Source organism: Lynx rufus, unplaced genomic scaffold (genome assembly GCF_022079265.1).
Source record: "Lynx rufus isolate CCGP_SWC_20201006 ecotype Redwood Valley unplaced genomic scaffold, mLynRuf1.p SCAF_9, whole genome shotgun sequence".
Classification (NCBI taxonomy): domain Eukaryota; kingdom Metazoa; phylum Chordata; class Mammalia; order Carnivora; family Felidae; genus Lynx; species Lynx rufus.
The window spans coordinates 21,546,338-21,573,056 of record NW_025814897.1 but is presented as its reverse complement, the minus strand read 5'-3'; the positions used below and the strand labels follow the sequence as shown (position 1 = coordinate 21,573,056).

At 39.5% G+C, this 26,719-nt stretch overlaps 1 protein-coding gene across 1 annotated transcript; it reads left to right on the top strand.

Annotated features, from left to right (window-relative positions):
• Positions 1–9,078: 9,078 nt before the first annotated feature.
• Positions 9,079–10,032, top strand: LOC124505430 (olfactory receptor 8B12-like). The gene has a single exon (XM_047071378.1). It carries the CDS (start codon positions 9,097–9,099, stop codon positions 10,030–10,032), a length of 936 nt encoding a protein of 311 aa, XP_046927334.1. The 5' UTR covers positions 9,079–9,096.
• Positions 10,033–26,719: the final 16,687 nt, after the last annotated feature.

Genomic DNA, 26,719 nt, shown 5'->3' with positions numbered 1-26,719 from the left:
TTACTATGTGACTTTGGGTAGGTCCCACCATGATTTTGCAGAAATTGACAGATTGATTCTATACTTTATATAGAAATGGAAAGGACCTAGGTTTAAACAAAACAACATTAAGAAATAAGAAAAGTTTGGGGCGCCTGGGTAGCCCAGTCGGTTAAGTGTCCGACTTCAGCCAGGTCACGATCTCACGGTCCGTGAGTTCGAGCCTCGCGTCAGGCTCTGGGCTGATGGCTCAGAGCCTGGAGCCTGTTTCCGATTCTGTGTCTCCCTCTCTCTCTGCCCCTCCCCTGTTCATGCTCTGTCTCTCTCTGCCCCAAAAATAAATAAATGTTGAAAAAAAAAAAAAGAAATAAGAAAAGTTTGGAAGATTTACACTGGTTTCAAGATTTACTTTAAAGATTCTGTAATTGGAACAACTGGGTGGCTCATTCAGTTGAGTGTCCAGCCTCAGCCCAAGTCATGATATCACAGTTTGTGAGTTCGAGTCCCACATGGGGCTTGTTGCTGTCAGTGCAGAGCCTGCTTTGGATCTTCTGTCCCCCTCTCTCTTTGCCCCCTCCCCGTGTGTGCTCTCTCTCTCTCTCTCTCAAAAATAAATAAATCTTTAAAAAAAATTCTGTAATTAAGGCAATGTAATATTGACATAAACACAGACTATAAATTGATGGAATAGATAGCAGCTGTAGACATAGACTTATATATGTATAGTTTATTTCTTTTCTTTTTTTTTTTTAATTTTTTTTTCAACGTTTATTTATTTTTGGGACAGAGAGAGACAGAGCATGAACGGGGGAGGGGCAGAGAGAGAGGGAGACACAGAATCGGAAACAGGCTCCAGGCTCTGAGCCATCAGCCCAGAGCCTGACGCGGGGCTCGAACTCACGGACCGCGAGATCGTGACCTGGCTGAAGTCGGACGCTTAACCGACTGCGCCACCCAGGCGCCCCTAGTTTATTTATTTTCAATGAAATTACCAAAGCAATGCAATTGAGAAAGTATTTTCAATATGATACTGGAAAATTGGAAATCCATATGATTACAAATGAATTAATTCAAAAAGGGCACTGAGGAAGGCACTTGGTGGGATGAGCACTGGGTGTTGTATGTAAGTGATGAATCACGGGAATCTACCCCCAAAACTAAGAGCACACTGTATATTGTATGCTAGCCAACTTGACAATAAATTATATTAAAAAAGAAAGAAAAATAAATTTAACCAGCTAATAATATGCAACGGAAGAAAAAAAGGATTATACACCAAAATGTAAAATTTAAAACTATAAAACATTTGGAAGAAAATATAAAAATATTTCACTTTGTGTTAGGTAAACAGCACAAATAAAGCATAAGCCCTACAAGAAAAAAGCTCATAAACTGGAATTTATCAATATTTAAAACTTTTCCTCTTCAAAAGACTGTTAAAAATAAAAAATGCACACCACAAACTAGAAGAAAATATTTATTTATTTATTTAATTTTTTAGAAGAAAATATTTATAAAATAGGTGTCTGATAAAGGACTTATAAGTATGTAGACTATATAATACATGAATAATAATATAAATAAATTATATATATTTTGCTTACAACTCAATAATGAGACAACGTACTTAACTAGAAAATGGAAAAATAAGCGAACAAGCATTTCATTAGGGAAGCGCAAATTGAAATCAAATGAGATATAATCACACACCTATTAGAAGTTTGAAATTACAAAAATTGACAGTACCAAGTAGCAGCAACGATTTGTACAAAGTGGACCTCCCATGATGATAGGAATGTTCTGAAAGCAATTTTTCAGCTTCTTACAACCCATACAACCCAGTAATCTTACTCCCACTCCTATATATTACTCAAGAGAAATGAAAGCATATGTCCATACTAGAAATTGAATGTTAATGTTCAGAGTAGCTTTATTTATCATAGCCAAAAACTGGAATTAGTTCAGGTATCCATTAAGAAATGAATGGATCACAAACGTATGGCCAGCTAATCTTTGACAAAGCAGGAAAGAATATCCAATGGAATAAAGACAGTCTCTTGAGCAAGTGGTGCTGGGAAAACTGGAAAGCAACATGCAGAAGAATGAACCTGGATCACTTTCTTACACCATACACAAAAAGAAACTCAAAATGAATGAAAGACCTCAATGTAAGACAGGAAGCCATCAAAATCCTGGAGGAAAAAGCAGGCAAAAACCTCTTTGATCTTGCCTGCAGCAACTTCTTACTCAACACGTCTCTGGAGGCAAGGGAAACAAAAGCAAAAATGAACGACTGGGACCTCATCAAAATAAAAAGCTTCTGCACAGCGAAGGAAACAATCAGCAAAACTATAAGGTAACCGACAGAATGGGAGAAGATATTTGCAAACGACATATCAGATAAAGGGTTAGTATCCAAAATCTATAAAAAACTTATCAAACTGAACATCCAAAAAACAAATAATCCAGTGAAGAAATGGGCAAAAGACATGAATAGACACTTCTCCAAAGAACACATCCAGATGGCCAACCGACACATGAAAAAATGTTCAACAACACTCATCATCAGGGAAATACAAATCAAAACCACAATGAGATACCATCTTACACCTGTCAGAATGGCTATCATTAACAACTCAGGCAACAACAGATGTTGGCGAGGATGCAGAAAAAGAGGATCTCTTTTGCATTGTTGGTGGGAATGCAAGCTGGTGCAACCACTCTGGAAAACAGTATGGAGGTTCCTCAAAAAACTAAAAATAGAACTATCCTACGACCCAGTAACTGCACTACTAAGTATATACATATACATGTATATACATATACATACATATACATACATACAATGGAGTATTACTCGGCAGTGAAAAAGAATGAAATCTTGCCATTTGCAACTATGTGGATGGAACTGGAGGGTATTATGCTAAGTGAAATTAGTCAGAGAAAGACAAATATCATATGACTTCATTCATATGAGGACTTTAAGAGACAAAACAGATGAACACAAGGGAAGGGAAACAAAAATAATATAAAAACAGGGAGGGGGACAAGACATAAAAGACTCATAAAAATGGAGAACAAACAGAGGGTTACTGGAGGGGTTGTGGGGGGGGATGGGCTAAATGGGTAAGAGGCACTAAGGAACCTACTCCTGAAATCATCCTTGCACTATATGCTAACTAATTGGGATGTAAATTAAAAAGAAAAAAAGAAATGAATGGATAAACAAGTTGTGTTATCTATCCAGTAGAATAAAGCTTGTGAATAAAAAGGGATGGACTACTGATACAGCAACACCATGGATGGGTCTCAAACTTGTTCTTCTAAGTTAAAGGAGTAGATATAAAAGACATCATAGTTGATGATTACATTTACATGGAATTAGTGATAGCAGATTCATGGTTGTCTGGGCCCAGAAATGGGGTGAGGAATTTGACTTCAAAGAAGTGGGAGAGAACTTTTTGGAGTGATAGAAACATTCTATATCTTTATTGTGCTGGTCATGCAACTGTATATATTTATTAAAATTCATTGAACTGTACACTTAAAGTGGGTGAATTTTATTATGTAGACCAATAAGAAAATGTTAAAATAGATATGGCACAACTTAAAGGTGATGAATTCTCTCAAAAGTATGAAAAATGCTCAAAAAGATAGAAAAGAGGAGGGTAACTCCAACATCTGAATAATAATAATCCTAGAAAGAAAGAACAAAAAAATTTGGTGGGAAGAAAATTATCAATAAAGAGTATGAGAAAAATTTCCCAGAACTAGATGATTTGTATTGCTAGATCAAAGGAATACTTTGAAAGAAAACAGACTTACTAAGACATAGTATTGTGAAATTTAAGAACACTGTGGGTGAAGATCCTAGGAGCTTTCAGAGAGAGGGGGTGGGGGGCGAGAGAGAGAGAGAGAGAGAGAGAGAGAGAGAGAGAGAGAGAGGGTGGGGAGGTGGGTGAGAGAGAGAGGTGGGGGGAAAGACAATCACATAATATATAAAGGGACAGAAATGAGAATGCGACTGGACTTCTCACTGACAATACTGGTTTTTAGGAAAGAGGGATCCAACACAGGAAAGCAGCAAAGGGAATTTGAGGCTGATGGCCATGCATTGAGTCTAAAAAGCAATCACTCCAGATACATACAGAGGGTGGAAGTTTCCAAGAGAAAGAAGAAATTGACAGATTGTCACATATGTTTGAATATTTGGAAATTAATACTGATGGGCATTTGATAGATACTATGCAGCATATGAAAATATGAAGGAGAGATACAGGACATAGAGAAATTATTCCAGGAAAAATTTCAGATAGCACAAGTAGGGAACATAATTAGAATATAGTATTTGGCTGGTTATTTGTATAGTGATAGTTATTTGTGCAGTTCTATAGTTCTCAATACATTAAGTATTGAGAATTAAGAGGTATAATATAACTATTTGAAAGGATAGGACAAAAAATTGGAGTGGGAGGGTGTTAGAGAACTAAACCCACATATATTTTAAGTGGAAATAATGAATTCAACAAATATTTATTAATAGCTATTATGAGTTAGGCCTCCCTATATACTGATCCATGAATAAACATCTAAAAAAGAGGAATCCCTTCATTATGAAAGGGTTTGAATCTTTGGCAACCATACCCTTCCTATCTGAGATTTGCTGCCTATATCCATTCACAGCTACAATGGGGCAAGGAAGTATCAGGAAGCATCCAAATGGAATATCTGTGTTCCACACATGGTCCTTTCTGCCCCTATGAGTAAAGGCAATACCCGCCCCACCCCCTTTGCTGATTAGGATCAATTATTTTTGCCAGGATGGTGAATCCAGGTCTTGTCTGTTAGTCGCAGGCATGGGGAGTCCTAATTGCCCTGGTGGCTGCCATAACTTAGAGTTTAGTGGGACCCTTGTTGTGTCCGCTGGCATTTCATCATCTAGACTAAAATCTAGCTCCTTATGGTCCCTACTCTTTATTCATTTCTTCCATCTTACTTGTGGTCATATGAACTCAAAACTTTAATCATATTTGATATGTATTTCTTTCTTTTATTTCCTTCTCTCCCAAACCACAGAGATACTAAATCCTGTTCTTCCATGATCTTATCTCTTGACACCATTTTTACTTTACTATCTCCATTGCTTGTGAAATCTTAACTGATCTTCCTATTTTTAGTCTCTCCCAGTTTTAGCTAATCCTGTAGCTATTCCTGTAGCAGTCCAAAATATCTTTATCATGCCAGGGTATAGATTTGGATGATTGATGATGACGATGACTATAGCAACAACAACATTTTTTATGTCTTCTACATCCTAAGTAATGCAAATGGCAGCATTTAAGATTATTAACCCCATTTTAAGATAAGTAATTTGAAGCTCAGGAGAGGTCAAACCAAGTTTAACCAAGAGGTTTCCAAGGCTACACAGCTAGTAAGGGGCAGAGCTAGGAATCGTAGAAGTTGATTTGATTCCACATACAATTCCTCATTTAACTGGAATAGATTTCTTGGTGAAAGAAGCTGCTTCTAATAATTTTTCTGGGGCAACGGATATAAACTAGGACCAACCCAAATGAACCAGGACTTAGGATACCCTCTAGTTTGTCTCCAATAAAGGAATGGGAAGGTTGGGCAGATGTCTGTTTGGGGGACAAAAAAGATGTGTTAATTTTTGTACTTGTTGAGTTCAGGGTGGCATACTGGAACATTTTGATAGAGAGGTTGTATACACAGGACAGGGAATTAACAGAAAAGTGCGAATTTAGGAGTTAACCATACAGATGATGTTGTGGAAATTGTGGGTGAGCTCACAAACATTTAAGGAAGAAGAGGCTCAGAGAATTGGTAGGCACTGAAAAATTTGAAACATGAGGAGAATAACATGATAGAGAGACAGAATAGGAGATGCCTCGACTAGATCAGAAATCCCTCCTTACAGCACAAACCATTTCTTTTGAATCCTTTTCCCTGGCATTTTAATATGCTAAATGCACATATCAAAAACTAATTCAACATTAAGTATAATATAGATCGTATGACTTCTGACAGATGAATTTAATTTTATGCCCATCCTGAGAGTTTAACTAAAGTCACATCAAATGAAGATATTTCAGCTGCCATCTTTTCTCTCTGGACAGGCTCTCTGACTTTTTTGGTTGGAATTGTGGTTTATTCTTGTAGGTCTCTTATGTGGGGTGAAGGTTACTGACCCCATACCACTCTGGTGCTGCCTGAAGGACTACCAGACATATGAGGATTAATGCATGTGCATGAGGTGTATATGCAAAGATGCTGCATTATACATATTTTCCACATTGGTATGTTATAATCCATGTCTCACATATATTTTAGCGTTAGCAATAAATAGAACAAGAAATCCATTATACAGAGATTCAAATTTTGGGAAAGATAGTTCTGCAACAAAAGTAATTTAATCAAGAATATTTATTTCTGTGTTTCTTTCTGCTTGTATTGGAGCAAGTCAATAGTGAAAATGACTTTATAGAAGCCCTGGTTCACTTGAAATAAAATCTCGATGCATTTGAAATGAAATTCCCATGGAAACCACCTCTGAAGTGACAAAAGTCTCAGAATTTTCCCCGGTGTTGCATCATGCATACAAGAACCCTCTAAGGTTTCTAGAGGAGAGTGAACATTTAATGAACCCCTAACGTCTTCTTTGCCCTTGGGCCTTAAGAAAAGTTTGCTTGTAGCCCTTATTTTAATTTTTTGATAATGAGTTGCTTTTTCTATTTCTTAAATATGTGTAGTGGGATTGAGAACAGGGATTGGGATTCATTAGAGTTGTTCCGGGCCATGGAAAATTCTCAGTGTAAACAGACAGATGAGGCACTGTCCCTGCTGAGTCATAGCTGAGGGCGAGCAAGTTCTCACTCAGGTGTGTGCACACACTCACAAACACGCAAACATACTCAGGCATGTGTGCAGAGGTTTTAGTTGGACTTGCCTGAGGAAAATGGACTTCTGCCTTTGTGTTTTCATTTCGTAACTTCTCCAAGAGGACGTTGGCCCTTAACTCTGAGCAAGAATATAACTCATCTGCTGACACTTGAATTTATACAAATAGAGATTTATTCTTGGGATAGAGTTTGCCATACATCCTAGAAAAGGGTGTAGAGTGCAAGTTGTCAAACAAAATTTTATTAGTCTTGATATCAGTCTCAGTTAATAAACTACACTGTGTGACTTGTGATTATCTAAACCCTCAGCAAGGACTCTTGCCCCCCTATCCTGTTACCACCCTCACAATTCTCTCCATCGGATCCAGTAATCGGGGTTAACATATTGTGTTTGAAGCTCAGGACAAAAATGTGATGCCTTGGAAAGGTGCTGCATTAAGTTGTGAATGTCCATTGTTTTATTAGAGTAACTGACCTTACCAAGCAAATGCTTTTCAGGTCTCCTTCAAAGTTGCTCGAATGTGAGGTCATTCTATTTAAAACTGAAATCTGCAACGCCTGCCTTTTCTAGCCCTGCCTCTTGCATTCCTTTTGCTCATATAACTTTTCATTTCACAGGTTTTACCTCTCTTTCATGTATTTTCTGTCTTTTCCCACTTGAATAAAAGCTCCATGAGGGCAGAAAGCTTTTTTTTCCACTGAAGAAATCACCAGGACTTATAAAAGTTTCAGGGACAGGGTCAGTGTTCAATTGGTACGTGCTAAAGCAATGCCATCCTTGTTCAAAGTCTTTCACCAATTCCCTGTTATCTGACATACTGGCTGTAGACTCTGTTCTCTGCATTTAAGTCTTGATAGAAGTTGTTACTAGTTATCTGACCAGTATTTGTTTTTAATAACGAAGCTTAAGATGGATGATCAAGTAGTGGAGAAAATTCAGTGAAAGTTTCTTTAAACTTTCTTTAAACTTCTTCTTGGAGAAGATGCAAATAATTCTTGGTATATATTGGGTGTGAAGGAAATAATGATCCTTCTCTAAAGTACGATTCCCCTAATTTTACCTCTCTTGGTTTTAACACTTTCTACATTCCTTTCAAGTTATCTAAGTGCTTGTTTTTATCAATAAAGCTACTCATGAGATCCTTCTAAGTAAAAATGCTGCTTCAGAGATTTCATGGTCACTTAGAGGGAGGCTGAATGTTTAGTGATGAAGACTAAGAAGCTTAGAATTGGACAGACTAGGGTTTGAGTCAAGATTCTGGAACCTCGTAGTGTGTGTGCCTCTCACTTTAGAGGAAGGATTAATTAATAGTTCTAATTTATAAGGTTGTGGTGAGGAATAAAAAAGTAATATTATTTGTACATTGCTTTTAACACTTGATTTTAGTATAAGGGTGCTGGATCTACACAATGCTAGGTACACAGTAAGTCCTCAATACAAGGAGGCAAGCCCATAAGGCTTTGCTCTTAATCTTAAAAAGATGTAACCAGAATGAAAGGATCATTGGAAGCCACATCAAGCATTACCAAGGGGGTAAACAAACATTTCTTCTTCCTTTGGGAAGGGGTCTCTGGAGCAGTGATCCTGAGGGAGTCTCTGTAACTACGTCACTGAGATTAGTCTCTTGTTATCCATGGGCATTTGGAAAGGATGCTGTCTCATCCCCGGAATTTGGACAAGAGACTTGCAGCAAAGCCACCATCAAAGATCAAGTTCTTCAGCGCAGCAAGATAAATTAGAGGTTTCGCTCCTCAAAGTAGAGAAGCAGAAGCAGAGGGTCTGAGCTCTGGGTTGTCACTTGCTTTTCATCGGGGCCAGTTGAGTCTCCATGAAAGAGATGGATGAGAGCCAGTGGAGAATAGCACTGTGACTCCAAGCAGAGGAGGGTGAGTGCCTGCCTGCCCTGGTCTGTCCTCGAGCAGAGTGGGTAAAAGCTCAAAGCCCAGGAGCCAGACCACCTGAGTTCACCTCCTGCTGTAACTTAGTAGCATCAGGACTTGTGCAAGTCACTTAGGTCCAGTGTCCTCATCTGTGAAATGGGGATACTCATAATGCCACACAACATTTAGAACAGTGCCAGTAAATGTTCCCATTCTTTTCTTCTCCATGTCAGCCCCTTAAATTCCATGGTGTGTGGCTTCTCTCTCTTTGTCTCAGTGACTCTTCTTTTTCCCTTACAGACTCTCCTAGAGGAGAATGGCTGCAGATAATGCCTCCTCTGTGACAGAGTTTATCCTCGCAGGCTTAACAGATGAGCCAGAACTCCAGATGCCCCTCTTCTTCCTGTTTCTAGGTTTCTACATGGTCACTGTGGTGGGGAACCTGGGCCTGATAACCCTGATTGGGCTGAATTCTCACCTTCATATTCCCATGTACTTTTTCCTCTTCAACTTGTCCTTCATAGATGTTAGTTACTCCACGACTCTGACCCCTAAAATGCTAATGGGTTTTGTCGCAAAGAGAAACATCATTTCCTATGCAGGGTGCATGACTCAGTTTTTTTTCTTCTGTTTCTTTGTGTTTTCTGAATCCTACATCTTGTCAGCGATGGCATATGACCGCTATGTCGCCATCTGTAAACCACTGCTATACACAGTTACCATGTCTCCTCAGGTGTGTTCACTCCTTTTGTTAGGTGTTTATGGGATGGGAGTGTTTGGAGCTGTTGCCCATATGGGAAACATAATGTTTATAACCTTTTGTGCTGACAACTTCGTCAATCACTATATGTGCGATATCATTCCCCTCCTTGAGCTCTCCTGCAACAGCTCTTACATAAATTTGCTGGTGGTCTTCATTGTTGTGACCATTGGCATTGGGGTACCCATTGTGACCATTTTTATCTCCTATGGTTTCATTCTTTCTAGTATTCTCCATATTAGTTCTACTGAGGGCAGATCCAAAGCCTTCAGTACCTGCAGTTCCCATATAATTGTGGTATCTCTTTTCTTTGGATCAGGAGCTTTTATGTACCTCAAACCACCTTCTATTTTACCCCTTGACCAGGGGAAAGTGTCCTCCATATTCTATACTGCTGTGGTGCCCATGTTCAACCCATTAATCTATAGTCTGAGGAACAAGGATGTCAAAGTTGCCCTGAAGAAGACCTTAGGCAGAAAATTCTTCGTGTGAAAATGATTGAGAAAGGAGATCCAAAGCTTTGTTTGCCAGAGTGTTTCTTTTTCTTTTCAATGAGGGAAATGAATGTCAGTGCTTGATCTCCTTTACTTAGAGGGAAAATTTTAACTTGTTCTGAAGTATAATTATTCCCTCTACTCCTTACTCTACCCTAACTATTCTAATCATTATTTGTTTTATGAAAATAGTTTCCACAGTCATACATGGCTACTCTTGAATAAGCCTAAGAAATAATTTAATCTAGCCCTTCATGTGTTGCGTTACACACTGGGGACTCATAAATATTTGTAGGTTGCTCATGGCCACACATGTACCTCTTGCCAGACTCGAACCTAGGCCCTTGAATTCTAATCTACTTTGCTCTTCTGTCCTTTAGCCATGCTATCTTGATTCACCTTTTCCCTGGTGGATTTCATTTCAAAGGTTTTTCTTTTTCTTTTTGCATTTAAAAATGCACTTGGGGGGCGCCTGGGTGGCGCAGTCGGTTAGGCGTCCGACTTCAGCCAGGTCACGATCTCGCGGTCCGGGAGTTCGAGCCCCGCGTCGGGCTCTGGGCTGATGGCTCAGAGCCTGGAGCCTGTTTCCGATTCTGTGTCTCCCTCTCTCTCTGCCCCTCCCCCGTTCATGCTCTGTCTCTCTCTGTCCCAAAAATAAATAAACGTTGGAAAAAAAAAATGCACTTGGCATTTGACCTACTTACAGTAATGTCATGCAACTTTTCAAGAGATAACCTTTGGAAGGTTATTTTTGCAACAATGTTGAAAGTTAAAAATGTGGTAATTTGATCTTGCAAAATGCTAAGTTTTAAGGTGTTTTGGTGTGAGCTAAATTTCCATATAGAATCAAGGATGGTATCCATTGAGGCAGTGTGCAGAGCTGTAAGGGTATAGGCTAAGTTATTAGACCTTCTAATGAAGAGTTATACAGATTTAAGGGAGTTAAAAATGTTGGATACAAGCTTCGCTCATTATTTACAGATTAATAAGGTAGAATTTGGAGACTTACTTTGTGTCTGAACGAAGTAACGGAGTAATAGATAGTTTTGGGCAGATGTGAGTCATTAGAGTAGTACCAACCAACTAGTCACCAGGAAGGCAGTTGCTATTGTATTTTAAGACACTGCAAATAGCTGTGATTTTTTAATGGTAAAGGCAAAGAGATGGTGGTGTCAGGACAGGTCATACACTCACAGTATTAGGTAAATGGAGGCACAGCTTATATAAAGAATCAGGCACAGCTTATATAAAGAACAATGAATACATTATTAGTGGTAACAGCTCCTTCAGAAGGAATAGTATGTGCACTGTTTCCAAGATACATTTAAAAAAATTTTTTTTAACGTTTATTTATTTTTGAGACAGAGAGAGACAGCATGAACGGGGGAGGGTCAGAGAAAGAGGGAGAAACAGAATTGGAAACAGGCTCCAGGCTCTGAGCTGTCAGCACAGAGCCCAACGCGGGGCTGGAACTCACAGACCGCAAGATCATGACCTGAGCCGAAGTTGGACGCTTAACCGACTGAGCCACCCAGGCGCCCCCAAGATACTTTAACTTATTAAATTTTCTTAGGAAGTTCTCTTCTATTAGAAAAAAGGAAAGTTAGGATAAATGTTTAGTTTTGTTCTTTGGAATGGTTCCGTTCAATGAGGATGTAAGAAAAGAAATGAAAGTGAAGGGAAGGACTGTGCTTTAGATAATACTGTGGAGGGAAAGATCACTGAATTGAGTACACTTCTAAGTTGAGGGTTTCGTAAGGTTAATGGAAAATCAGCACAATCTTGGTAAATAAAAAAAAATAATCCCACCCCTTTTAAGTTGAAGTATAAGTTATGTACAGAAAAGTGCACAAGTCTTAAGTGTCAATGATTTTTCACATGTATAAGGCTATGTAACCATCATCTAGGCCAAGAGATAGATTTGCATCATTTCAGAATATTGCTCCCTGCCCCTTCCCAGTAAATATTACTCCCAATTCTTTTTCTGGAAATAGCTACTATTCTTACTTTTATCATTACAGATTCATTTTGCTCATTCTTGAGCTTGATATAAATATTCAATATTGTATTTACTTGTTTTATGTCTGCATTCTTTCTCTCAATATAAAGTGTAGTGTGAGTTTCACCCATAACATTATATGTGTACATATTCTGTTCTTGGTTATTGCTGTTTAGCATTCCATTATATGAATACAGAACAATTTATTTATCAACAACCTCCATAATGGACATTTGGCTTGTTTTCAGTTTCTGCATATTATCATTAATAAAGACACTGTAAAACTTCTTGAGCATACAGTTTCTTTGAAATACACTCATTTCTCTTGGGTCTACACCTAGATGTGGATTTACTGGGTCACAGAATAGATAAATATCTAAACTTCTTAAATACTACCAAGATGTCTTCCGAAGGGTGTAAACTGATTTGCACTCCCAACAGTTTCCAGGTAAGGATGCTTTTCATCCTTCTGAACATTCATTATTTTCTAATCCTTTTAATTTTAACTATTCTTTTAGATGTGTAGTGTGATAGCACTTAAGTCTTTTTCTTACATTTCCCTAATAAGTAATAATGTTGATTTGCAGCCTATCTATTTATTCATAATCTATTCATAATATCTTCACTAGCTATTTGGATATCAATCACCCTTTGCAAAGTGCCTGTTGAAGTGAACTGCCAGTTCAAGTCTTTTGCCCACTCAAAAATAGTGTCTTAAGTCTTTTTCTTCTTAATTTGAGTTTTAAGAAAGCATTTTCTGGATATGAGTCCTTTTTCAGCCACATACACTGCAGTTATTTTTGCTCAGTATATGGTTTGCCCATTCAGATGGTCATTCCTAATGATGTCTTTTTGGTAATAGATGTTTCAATTTTAATGAAGCTCAATCTCTCAACTTTCTCCTTTAGTATTAGTGCTGTATCCTATTTAATATTTACCTATTATGAAGTTATAAATGTATTCTCATGTTTTCTTTTGAAAGCTTTATTGTTTTTCCTTTAATGTTTAGATTTTTGATAAATTTTAGATTGCTTATCATGTATGGTGGGAAGTAGAAATTTTATTTTATTTTTTCATGAAGATATCTAATTGTTTTAGAATAACTTAAGGAAAAGGCCATATCTTTTCTTTAAATTGTACTGGCTGTATTTATATGGCTCTATTTGAAGACCATGTGATAATCTTATGTGACTAGTTGGACAGGAGTTGGTTTGGAGCCTGTCAGCACAATGTTGAATAGAAATGGTAAGAACAAACATTCTTGACTTGCTTTGAGTGGATGTTATGGTTATTCTAGGAATTTGGTACCTTTTGTGCTGTTTTATTTTTTAAAATGTTTATTTATTTTTGACAGAGAGAGAGAGATAGAGCATGAGCAGGGGAGGGGCAGAGAGAGAGGGAGACACTGAATCCCAAGCAGGTTCCAGGCTCTGAGCTGTCAGCACAGAGGCCGATGCAGGGCTCGAACTCACAAACCGCAAGATCATGACGTGAGCCAAAGTCAGACCCTTAACCAACTGAGCCACCCAGGCGCCCCTCTTTTGTGCTGTTTTAAATGGGTTTTTAAATTTTATTTTGTTGTGTTAATTTTATTTATTTGTTTGTTTGTTTATTTATTTATAGCACACATGAGCAGGGGAGGGGCAGAGAGAGAGAGGGAGAGAGAGAATCCCAAGCAGGCTTGGTGCTGTCAGTGTAGAGCCCAACTCATGAAATGTGAGATCATGACCTGAGACGAAATCAAGAGTCGGATGCTTAACCAACTGAGCCACCCAGGCACCCCTAAAATTTAATTTTCAATTGTTTATTACTAGTATATAGGAATGCATTTTATCTTTACATGGAGTTGGCCCTTGGACTACATGGGTTTGAACTGCATGGGTCCATTATATGTGGAGTTTTTACAGTACAGTACTGTAAATGTATTTTCTCTTCCTTATGATTTTCTTAATAATATTTTCTTTTCTCTAGCTTACTTTATGGTAAGAATACAGTATATAAGACATATACAAAATATGACTTAATTGATTGTTTATGCTATCAGTAAGGCTTCTAGTAGTAGGCTTAAGTGGTTAAGTTTTTGGGAAGTCAAAAGTTATACATGGGTTTTATTTTATTTATTTATTATTTAAAAAATGTTTATTTATTATTTTTGTGAGAGAGTGCAAGTGGGGTAGGGGCGGAGAGAGAGGGGAACACAGAATCCAAAGCAGGCTCCACACTGACAGCAGTCAGCCCAATGTGGGGCTCGAATTCATGAACCGCAACATCATGTCCCAAGCTAAAGTCAGAGGCTCAACCGACTGTGGCACCCAGGTGCCCCATACATGTATTTTAAACCATGTGGGGAGTTGATGACCCAATACCTGTTTTGTTCAAGGGTCAAATGCACTGATTTTGTATCCAGCCACCTTCCTAATTTTTTTATTAAATATTTTAATGACTAACAAAGAGGGAATGGGAAACTTTTTTTTTTTGTATTTCTCTCTATATAATCATGCTACCTACAAATAAAGACAGGTTTGATTCTTCCTTAAGGATCTTTTGTTTTCCTCATTACACTAAGACCTCCAATACAACGATGAGTAGAAATGAGAATAACAGACATCTCTGCCTTGTTTCTGATCTCTGGGTAAAAGCATTCAGGCTTTTGGTACTGAATATGGTGTTTGCTACAGTTTTATTTATTTATTTATTTTTTATATAGAAAACATGATCAGATTAAGAGTGGGTGATTAACATCAGTTAGAGATTATTGTGTCTTTTTCTATAAAATACATAAATGATAAAAAATTTAAATAGCACAAAAAGTATATAGTAAAAATAAGCCTTTCTTGTACTTCAATTGTCCCATGCCTGTGTTCATTCCCTAGATGTAACTATTCCCAGAAATAGAAAAAGGCATGTAAAAGCATACCTCTGTATCTATTTCTATGTATTTACTTATCTATTTATAGATCTAGGGTCTCCCTTTTTTGTTTTAAGATTTGGTAAAAGAGCATCTGAAGATGTATCTTCTAGTTGAGATGGAAGATAAAGAGGAGTGAGTAGAGGACATGCTGGGCAAGAAGAGAAATCAAGACATGTGAAAAGGTGTGAGTAGGAAAGAAGAATGAGAAGGAAATACAGAAAATCCAGGGTAGCTTCAGCTCTGGTAACATTTCAGTTTCTCCCAATTTTCTGTCCCCATGATGGGGATTATTTAATAAAAGACCCAAGTCTTTGTTTCTTATTGCTGTGTTGGGGCAGCAGCACCTAATGCTTACGGTGCTTGAATGGCAAGCATTATCAATTCAACAAACATTCATATATTTGCTTATTTATTTCCTTTTAAAAAGTTTGATTAAATCAAAACCACACTGAGATACCACCTCATGCCAGTCAGAGTGGCTAAAAGGAACAAATCAGGAGACTATAGATGCTGGCGAGTATGTGGAGAAACGGGAACCCTCTTGCACTGTTGGTGGGAATGCAAACTGGTGCAGCCACTCTGGAAAACAGTGTGGAGGTTCCTCAAAAAATTAAAACTAGATCTACCCTGTGACCCAGCAATAGCACTGCTAGGAATTTGCCCAAGGGATACAGGAGTGCTGATGCATAGGGGCACTTGTATCTCAATGTTTATAGCAGCACTCTCAACAACAGCCAAATCATGGAAAAAGCCTAAATGTCCATCAACTGATGAATGGATAAAGAAGTTGTGGTTTATATACACAATGGAATACTACATGGCAATGAGAAAGAATGAAATATGGCCCTTTGTAGCAATGTGGATGGAACTGGAGAGTGTTATGCTAAGTGAAGTAAGGCATACAGAGAAAGACAGATACCATATGTTTTCACTCCTATGTGGATTCTGAGAAACTTAACAGAAGACCATGAGGGAGGGGAAGGAAAAAAAAAGTTAGAGAGGGAGGGAGGCAAACCATAAGAGACTCTTAAAAACAGAATAAACTGAAGGTTGATGGAGGTGGGAGGGAGGGGTGGGTGGGTGATGGGCATTGAGGAGGGCACCTGTTGGGATGAGCACTGGGTGTTGTATGGAAACCAATTTGACAATAAGTTTCATATTAAAAAATAATAAAAAAAAAGTTTGATTAAAAAAATTAGCTGGAGTTAGTTTCAGCTTTAAGAGGTAAAGAGCCTGGAAGCCGTCACACTCATTCTCACATTAAGAAAAAAACTGAGAAAACTGAAAACAAACAGCTCTTCTTGGATCCAACAGAGAACTGAGGTCACAGAGCAAACTCTCTCCCTGAAAGAGGTGAGAATACACAATCACAGCTTACTTGGAGTGGAAGCTGCTGGAGATTATATACATATATTGATAGTAACACTTCACCAGTAATTGATGGATCCCTGGAGGCTGAGTATGGACTGGCTTCAAATGTTAAAAACTCTTAAAGACTCAGTCTTAGGGGGACCTTTACACTTTTGTGAACTTTACCTCAGGGAGCACCATTAGGTTCTCATGGTGATGGTTGGAGAAAGGAAGGGAAATACCCAACTCCCAGTCCTCCCATCCCAACAAATCTTTATAATAACAGGCACCGAGGGGCAACCGGGTGGCTCAGTCGGTTGAGCGTCCAACTTCGGCTCAGGCCATGATCTTGCGGTTCCTGAGTTCGAGTCCCGCGTTGGGCTCTGTGCTGACAGCTCAGAGCCTGGAGCCGGCTTCAGATTCTGTGTCTCCCTCTCTCTCTGTCCCCCTCCCATTTGCACTGTCTCTGTCTCTCAAAAATAAATGAACATTAAAAAAAATTATAATAACAGCCACTGAGTTGAAAGAATAGCAAGGTTCAAACTCTTAATTAAGAGTTTCTAGGGGAATCTAAAGACAAAAGGGGAGACAAAAATGACACTAGAGGAAATCGAAGACTCAGACACCTACAGCTAAACAGTTAACACAGCATAACTCCTAGCCAGATAAACATAAAACCTCACACTAAAGCCCAGGTACCTCAGTTCTTATTACCCAAAACATGCCTAGTTTTCACCAAAAAATAACAAAACACCCTGAAAGCCAATGTAAAAAAAAGTCTGCAGAGACAATGGAAGCAAACAGATCCAGACCCAGATATAGCAGAGATGTTGGAGTTCTCAGGTCAGGAACTTAACACCTTTATGGTCAATGTGCTAAGAGTTCTAATGGAGATGGTGAACAGTAAGCACCAACGGTGGGTAATGTAAGCAGAGAGAGGGAAACTGTAAGAAAAAATCAAAAGGAAATGCAGGAAACCAAACACTGTGACAGAAATGAAAACTGCCTTTGATGGGTTCACCAGTGGACAAGGCATGGCAGAGGAAAGAAATCAGTGATCTTGACGATATATCCCAACAGAATTTTCCTAAACTGAAATGTAAAGAGAAAAAAGAGAACAAAAAATATGGAGTGGAGTGCCAAGAATCATAGGACAATTAAAAAAGGTGTAGCATACACATAATGAGAATACCAAAAAAATAAAAATATAAAAAAAAGAAAGAGAAAGAAACAGAAGAAAAAAAATGAAATAATAGTAGATGAAACTTTTCTAAATTTAATGATGGACACAGAACCTTAGTGAAACCTAGCAGGATAAATACCCCAAAACTGACACCTAGCCATATCTTATTCAAACAGCAGAAAACTAGACAAGAAGAAAATCTTGAAAGAAGCCAGAAGAAAAAAATACCTACATTACAACATAAAACCATAGACAAGAATTGCAACACACTTCAGAAACCAGTCAAGCAAGAAGAGAGTGGAGTGACAAACTTACAAAGTATTGAAAGAAAAAACTCTATAACCTAGAATTTTGTATCTAATGAAATTATCCTTCAAAAATGAAGGAGAGTTAGAGACTTTCTCAGACAAACAAAAAAGAAATTTGTTACCACTCAACCTGCCTTGCAAGAATGTTAAAGGAATTCTTCAGAGAGGGAACTTTGTCAGGAACTGACACCTACATAAAAAAGGCACAGCGGGGCACTTGGCTGGCTCAGTTGTTAAGCATCAGACTTTGGCTCAGGTCATGGTTCATGGTTCATGACTTTGAGCCTAGAAAGGGGCTCTGTGCTGCACAGAGCCCTCTTCAGATCTTCTGTCCCTTTCTCTTTTCCCCTCCCCAGCTCATTCTTTCTCCTTCTCTCTCTCTCTCTCTCTTTCCCTCTCTCTCAAAAATAAACATTAAAAAAAAAAAAAAGAAACAGCATAGAGGAGGAACAAATAAATGTAAAATAAAACCATTAGTTTTTTAAATGTTTTATTTATTTTTGAGAGAGAGAGAGACAGAGAGAGACAGAGTACGAGCAGGGGAGGGGCAGAGAGAGGGAGACAAAGAATCTGAAATAGGCTCCAGGCTCTGAACTGTCAGCACAGAGCCCAATGCGAGGCTTGAATTCGTGAATGGTGAGATCATGACCTGAGCCGCAGTTGGACGCTTAACCGACTGAGCCACCCAGGTGCCCCAAAACCATTAATTTTTTAAATTCTTAATTGATCTAATAGATAAACGTTTGTTCAAATGATAGTAGCACCAATATATTGGGTAACCTGGGTAATTATAGCTTATGGATAGGTGAAGTGAATGATAGCAATGTTAGAAGGGATGGAAAGGACCAATTGGGAGACTCTGTGATAAGGCATCTCAGTACCCATCAAGTGCTATAGTGTTACTTGAAAGTAAACTTAGGGGCGCCTGGGTGGGCTCAGGTCACGATCTCACAGTTTGTGAGATTGAGCCCCATGTCGGGCTCTGCAATGATAGCACGGAGCCTGCTTGGGATTCCCTCTCTCCCTCTCTCTCTGAAAAAAAAAAAAAAGAAAGTAAACTTAGATCAGTTATAAATGTATATTTCAAACTCTAGGACAATCACTAAAAAAGTTTAAAAAAGCATATTTGATATTAAGAGAGGAGAAACAAATGGAATCATATAAATGGTCAATTAAAACTGGAGCACATAAACTTTAGGGGAAAAAAGGGGTGCCTGGGTGGCTCAGTTGGTTAGTGTCTGACTCTTGACTTCAGTTCAGGTCATGATCTCACCATCGTGGGATTGAGCCCTGTGTGGGACTCTGCACTGACAGTGCAGAGGCTGTTTGGGATTCTCTCTCCCTCTCTCTCTGCCCCTCTCCTGCTTGTTTGTTCTCTCTCTCCTTCAAAATAAATAATAAGTAAACTTAAAAAAAAACTGGAGAAGGTGGAGTGGGAGATTAAAAAAGAAACAAAGAACAAGTGTAACAAGTTGAAAACAGATTCAAATATAGATATTAATTCAACTATATAGTCACTACAAATATAAATAGTCTAAATATGCCAATTAAAAGACAGACTGATAGAGTGGATAAAATGTAAAACTCAGTGATGTGTGACCTAAAAAGTAACCCATATAAAATATAAAGATATAATGTAAATAATATAATTATTATAAATAATATAAAATATAAACAATACATTGTATATAAACATATATATGTAATATAAATTAAAAGTAAAAGGATTGAGAAAGATGTACCATGCTAACACTAATTAATAGATACTAGAGTATCTATATTAATTTCAGACAAATCAGAGTTTAGAACAAAGAAACTTATCAGGGATAAAGAAGGAATTACATAATGATAAAGGGATCAAACCTCCAGAAGACATGCTAATTCTTAAGTTCACATGCCAGAAAACAGAGCACCAAAATACATGAAGCAAAAAACTGATAGAACTGAAGGGAGAAATGGATGAATCCACTCCTATAGCTGAAGACTTCAACACCCCTATGTCAGTAACTGACAGATCCAGCGGCCTGAAAATCAGTAAGGACACAGTGAAACTGAACAACATCATCAATCAAATTGATACAATTGGCATCAAGTCATGAAAAGACATGGGAGAATCTTTAATGCGTATTGCTTAGCGAAAGGAGCCATTCTGAACAGACTATATACAGAATGATTCCAACTGGAAATCCTCTGGAAGAGGAGAAGCTATACAAACAATAAAAAGATCAATGGTTGCCATGGGGGAGGGGGAGATGGATGAATAAGTGGAGGACAGAGTATTTTTAGGGCAGTGAAACTATTCTGATGATACTGTGATCTTGGGTACACAACATTATGCATTTATCAAAGCACGTAGAACTGTACAACACAAAGAGTGAAAACTAATGCAAACTACAGATTTTAGTTGATAATAGTGTTATCAGTATTGGTCATATATTGTAATGAATGTACCTCGCTAATGCAAGACATTAATAACAGAGGAAACTGAGTGAGGAAGAAGGGGCACATGGGATTTCTCTGTATTATCTGCTCAATTTTCTGTAAACCTAAAACTGTTCTAACAAAATAAAGCCTATCACGGGGCAGCTGGGTGGCTCAGCCGGTTTAGTGTCCATCTCTTGATTACAGCTCAGGTCATGATCGCTCTGTTAGTGAGTTTGAACTCTGCTTTGGCTCTGCATTAACAGCATGGAGCCTGCTTGGGATTCTTTGTCTCCCTCTCTCGCTGCCCCTCTCCCGCTCATGCATGCACACTCTCTCTCAAAATAAATAAATAAACTTGAATCATTTTCTTTTAGTAGGATTATATTCTATAATCCATGTTACAAAATGTCACAAAATGTTTTCTTGTTTAATGTGCTATGAGTTTTCCCTGTTTCTCCCTATTCTGTAAATTATAGTTTTGCTGCATATTATTTCATCATAATGGCTGTATCACACTTTGTAAAGCTTTTGTCTTCTTGTTTCAGATCATCTAGTGTTTTATCAGAATAAATAATACTGCGACTATCACCTCAGTGTAAAAATCTTTGGCTGAATTTATGACAATTTCCTCAGAATAGATTCTCCACAGGGATGGTACCAAATGGCATGATGTGAATTTATTCCAATTTATACTCCTAACAGCAGATAAATATCTTGATGGAATGTCTACACTTTGTCAGACACACTGTACTACAAAGGGTTTAGCTCCTGAGAAGCAATCGTCTCGATTATTTAAAGGCAATTTACCTTATTCATTTCTCTTTGCATGTCTTACTCCAATGACAGGGAAGAGCCATTGCACATCTTTTTCCTCTGCTTTTGCCTCTGGATACATAAATTGTGTGCACTAAGCTCGGTCCCATTAATTTTACCACAATTTTGGCATCCTTGAAATTGGAGGAAGAGAGAAATATGGGTCTTTGTGAAGCAGGTAAGACATTCTGTTGTGTTTTTTTTTTAATTTTTTTTTCAATGTTTATTTATTTTTGGGACAGAGAGAGACAGAGCATGAACGGGGGAGGGGCAGAGAGAGAGGGAGACACAGAATCGGAAACAGGCTCCAGGCTCCGAGCCATCAGCCCAGAGCCTGACGCGGGGCTCGAACTCACCGACCGTGAGATCGTGACCTGGCTGAAGTCGGACGCTTAACCAACTGCGCCACCCAGGCGCCCCGACATTCTGTTGTTTTAAGATAAATTCTTTAGAGATGCGTGACTTAAATCCCCATATCTTCCTGTTCCCATTAAGATTAGGTGCCTCCATTATGTTCCTCCACAGAACCCTTCACTTAACCTGCTAGAATATTTACCCCACCACAGAGCAATTGCCTATTTCTGTGGGGCTCATCCTGACACAAGAATATGAATTCATTGAGGGCAGTGTCTATGGTGTCCAGTTATCTCAAAACTGCTTAGGAGAGTAACTGGCGTACCCTTGATGCTTAATAACTACTTAGTGGAGGAAAGAATGAAGACTCCGGGAGTTTGAGAAGATGATTTTTTAAAAGGCTGTGTCTGATTTCCAGGCCCATGATTTTATTTTTTTTTTAAGTTTTTTTTTTTTAACGTTTATTTATTTTTGAGACAGAGAGAGACAGAGCATGAACGGGGGAGGGTCAGAGAGAGAGGGAGACACAGAATCTGAAACAGGCTCCAGGCTCTGAGCCATCAGCACAGAGCCTGACGCGGGGTTTGAACTCACGAACCGTGAGATCATGACCTGAGCCGAAGTCGGACGCTGAACCGACTGAGCCACCCCGGCACCCCTCCAGGCCCATGATTTTAGACACATTTGAAGAGAACATACAGAGCTTCAAAACAGAAGTGAATGGTGAATTTTCCCCGCAGGAGTTATGCTCTGTTCTGGCTGCTTCATCTCGGGCACAGGCTGGAGGGCTTAGCCTCTCCGTCTCTGGATGAGAAGTGTCCCTTCCCTACCGTGACTCGGGCCCGAGTGGCATGTACAGAGCACACCGTCCACAATGAGCCTTGTTAGGGTGGCATTTTGGGAAAGGTGGAGATTCTACTTCAATGTTTCCGTCCACTCTCCCATCGCAATCTTTCAGTTTATCTCACGTGCCTCGGAGTTTGTCTTCGTTAATGCTAAAGGAGCTGGAGTATTTGTGCCTTCACACTAACCGGTCATTCACTCCGGGCTGCCTTCAAAGGAATGCACATTCCCAGGCACTTCTGTACTTCCGTGCAGACAAACCAGTCTCTAGCATCCTGAGGCAAGCTCGCTGGGAAAGCGAAGCAGGGACAGGTGTTGGGATGTTACGACAGGCTTACTTGAAGCTGGTGTGCGTAAACATTTGACAAAGGGATCCGAGGGGGATGCATGAAGCACTCTGCCAGTGTGTGGTACCCTTCCCAACAGACAGCCATGTTTTTATGTCACTGCTGTGACATTAGTGAAAAACAACAACAGAACATAGTGCATCTGAATTGTCCTTTTCTCGGGAGCATTTCCTCTGTCTGCTGTACTTCTTTAGGTCTCTAGGTTCTACATGTTGGGGGAGGTTTTGTTTTGTCCATTGGCATCAATTACTCCCCTTGCAATGGAAGGCAATGGGCCTGTTTTCTGTTAATGGTAGGTATCGTGGTTTCTGCTAACTTTGCTTTTCCCAGACAGAGCTGGAAACACTTGATTCCTTCTCATTTATCCTGGCCCCATTCCAATTCTGACAAAAACTGGCAGTTTTCAATGGACCTCACCCTCCTGGAGGGTGATGTCTTCTTGCTGCTCTCAGCTTTCCTGACACTCACGCCTGGATATTTGGGAAGCTTACATTTTATCCTTTTATTCTCTCTATTCTTTTGGGCCTCATTTGTAGGTTGTGTTCATAACTAGGCTGATTACCCTGGAAGGGAACAAATGAATCTAAACAGAGCGCAATTCTTTGTGGGAAGCAAGAGGAGGGTCTGTTATCCCATTACCAAGATGGTGGCGGAAGGGGTTTATGAGCAGAAACAGAGGTTTAAGAAAGGGCGCCACAGCCTGCCTGCTCTCTTTCTCTCCACCCCCTTCCTCAGATTTCCCATCTGGCTAACTTCCAGTATAGCCAGCAGGGTTCTTAGGTGCAAAGAACTGTATCTGACTGTGGCTAACTTCAGGGAGTTTATTGGAAAGAACCAGGTTTGGGAACCCAGTGGGGTTAGGAGAAGGCAGCCAGCTGGAAACTCGGCCACATCACCCTACTGTCTGGTTGGAACCATGGTGGGAGCTACTGATATGTGTCTCTTCCACAGACAACTGAGGACTGCTGGTGGCACCCCTTAATATTGCCACCTTCCAGAGCAGGGAGCTGGCAGGTTATCATCTCTGACTTTAGCATTATGAACTCTAAATCGCTTCAGGAGCATAGACCTGAGCAGGAGCATCTGAATGCCTGAGGTTGGGTTGACAGCACTATTGGGAAGTGTTAACGGTAGGTATCCTGGTTTCTCCCATAGTGTGGAGATTCCGCTAAGACTCACATAAGAGAAGACCCCACCAAATAGGACAGCTAGTTACACACCTTGCTCAAGTTTCTGCCCAAATTTCACTTCCTTATTGAAGAGATTCGGTCTGATTTATCCTGTTATCACAAGCTTTCGTTTCTTTGAAACTTTTTGGCTTGGGAATTTCAGGCGTCACATGCAATGTGGATTCCAGCCCCAAATACATCCAAGTGTGGGCTTGCAGTTAGGATTTCCCAGAGGAGTGTTACTGCTTCATCCACAGCCAATGCTAAGAAGAGCCTGGGACACTTTTTTTCTACTTCACTCACTGGGAAGGAAGGCTGCCTGGGCCCAGGCTTTGTCTCCAGTCCCTCGCATATGAACACTTGGTCTCGAAGATTCCCCAGGATACGTATAGGCTCCACCCTTCCCCTGCTTTGTATGGTTCTTGCTTTCCTGTCTCTTCTGTCCACCCAGGAACCTCTTTACTTTCCTGGCAGCTCAGTCATGCACCAAAATTATGCATTTTTTTTTAACCCAGCATGCTCAACTGGGTTATAGCATGCTCCAACTGCTATATGGCCTCAAATGGCTGCCCCATACATAATTTTAGATTTTATAAATGAATGAATAAATGAGTGATAAGAGAGTAAATGAATGAATGAAAGTTGTATTTTATACTGTAGTGACTTGGCTATTGCTTTACATTTGCTGAATCTCAGAAGGGAGTGAAGAAAGCAGTGGGTAAGAGTCTTCCTGCTGAAAGGGGAGAGAATTTTCCTAAAAGTCAGCCGTAGAACATTCAACATTGAAACTGGAAGGAGATTCTCTGGGTAGAGAGTAGTTATCGGACCACGTGCCATAGGTTCTTCACTGGGGACTCCTCCTTCTCTTGCCCTTGTGTCTTCTGCCTGATGCTGACATCACATAGGTGCTGCCCAATGGGATGCAGGCCTCATAGGGTTGCTACTCCCTATGCTCCCGTGCTCAACACGGGAAAAATGACTGCATGTGGCGAGGCCACAGACTTTCAAATAATACTTCCAAAATGACTTCCCTGCTATTTTCTTTTTTAAAGGCTGGGGAGCACCTGGGCTATATGTATATAGATGTACATATATGTAAACATTCATTGACACTTAAGATTTGTGCCCTTTCTTGTTTCTACATTAAATCTCAATAAAAAAGACACACACATGCACACACACACACACACACAGTTTTATGGGGCCAGAAAATAAAGGCTAGATAAAACAAAACACAGAACACTTGTGGAGAATGTGTCTTATGGGTGCCATTACTCATCTTTAGTACATGCCCCACAGGGGTTACTCTCCTCCCTGTACCTGGGGAAGAAGCCCTCTCTCATCCTCAGCATTGAAGGTCTCACTTGGACATGTGTATGTCTCAAAGTCCAGATAAAGCGGGAGACCGACTTCTCCCTCCTCAGTCTATGTAGGGTCTCAGTGTCAACGTTTGTTTGTGGTTCTACGTCTCCCTTTGGAGACTGACACTGCCAATGCCTTTAACTTGCAGAAGAAATCCTATTACCTAGCAGAGTTCATGTTGTTCTCACAGCAAATGAAGGAGTTTGAGTTTGAACCAGCTCTGACTGGCCATAAATCGCATATACTTTGCACGGAATGACATTGCTATACAGTTTTAATTTCTCTGAGAATAAGAGAACTAATTCCTGCCTGGAGCCCACCCAATTTGTAACCACAATGTTGTAATCAGAGTTTCCAATATAAAGTTCTGGATATATGGCAGCACAGTGCATTAGTATTTTTGAGAGAAGGTAGACATGAGTTTGCACCTCTTCTCTGTCTTTTACTAACCATGTGAATTTGAGCTAATTATTTCACTTTGTTAAACCCAGCTTAGTTACCTGTAAGAAGAAATAAACATCATTTGGCTGCCATTAAGAATAATGGACACAATTTCTGGAAAGCACTTTGCATAATGCCAGAAACTTCCTCTTTTCCCCTAGCTTTCTTCCTTTCTGAAGGAAATATGAAGTTTCACGTTCTACTTACAATTTATTGAAATTTCCTTTTGAAAATCGATATGATGGGTAAGGACCAAAAAAGGAATCTGTTTCCTGACTTAACAGTGAGAGGTGGGTTCTGCTACCCCATTTAACAGATGAAGTAAATGAGGCTTAGAGACTTTAACTTGCTACTTACAGCTAATATGCCAGAAAAATTGTTGAGACATTATTGTATGTTATTTTCCTTATCTTCTCTCTCCCCTAACAGGTACAATTTCACAATTTTCCTGCCCTTCTCCAGCCTGGCTGAAATCTTAAGGCTTACTGTTTGAAGAGTTTGAACCACAGGGCCCCTGGACTCTAGACACTAGGCAAGGGGACCAACCAAACTGAAAAGACAGGGATTAGGTGAAATTCTTGGAGTTAGTCACCAAACTCTCTGAATGTTGGCAGCATCATTATTAAGGCACTTTCCTTCCACCTCTTAAATTAGAAGACCAGGGTCTCCTTTCTGGTGAAACTGCCCAGCCTATGAGGAAAGACCCATAGATACTGAAGTTGGGGTTCTTACATGAATCACCAAAGAGTGAAGTCTTCCAATTTCCAAGTGTGGCCCAAGCCTGTTGAGTGTCCTATCAACTCAGTTTCAAGAGAATAGTCAAGGATCACTGAGCACTTGAAGAAAGATTATGACATGAATAAAAGGAATTCAGATGAAACAGAGAATGTTTTGCCACAGATGCCTTCCACGGCAGAAGATATGTAGAGGCAGATAGATAGACAGGCAGGGATCTGATGCAGGCAAACACAACTTGTATTGGCCAGTCTCATCATGCTTGTGGTGAGCTGGGGGATTCCTAAATGGGTTGACCACAAAGGCACTCTGCCGGTTACTTAAGTTAATGTTAAAAAACTGATAGGAAGCCCTGGAACAGGAATGCATTCTCAAGGCAGCCCTCTGCTGGAATGGAAAACGAGAGCTGGAACACAATCTATCAGTAATTCTTCGGGTTGCTACTT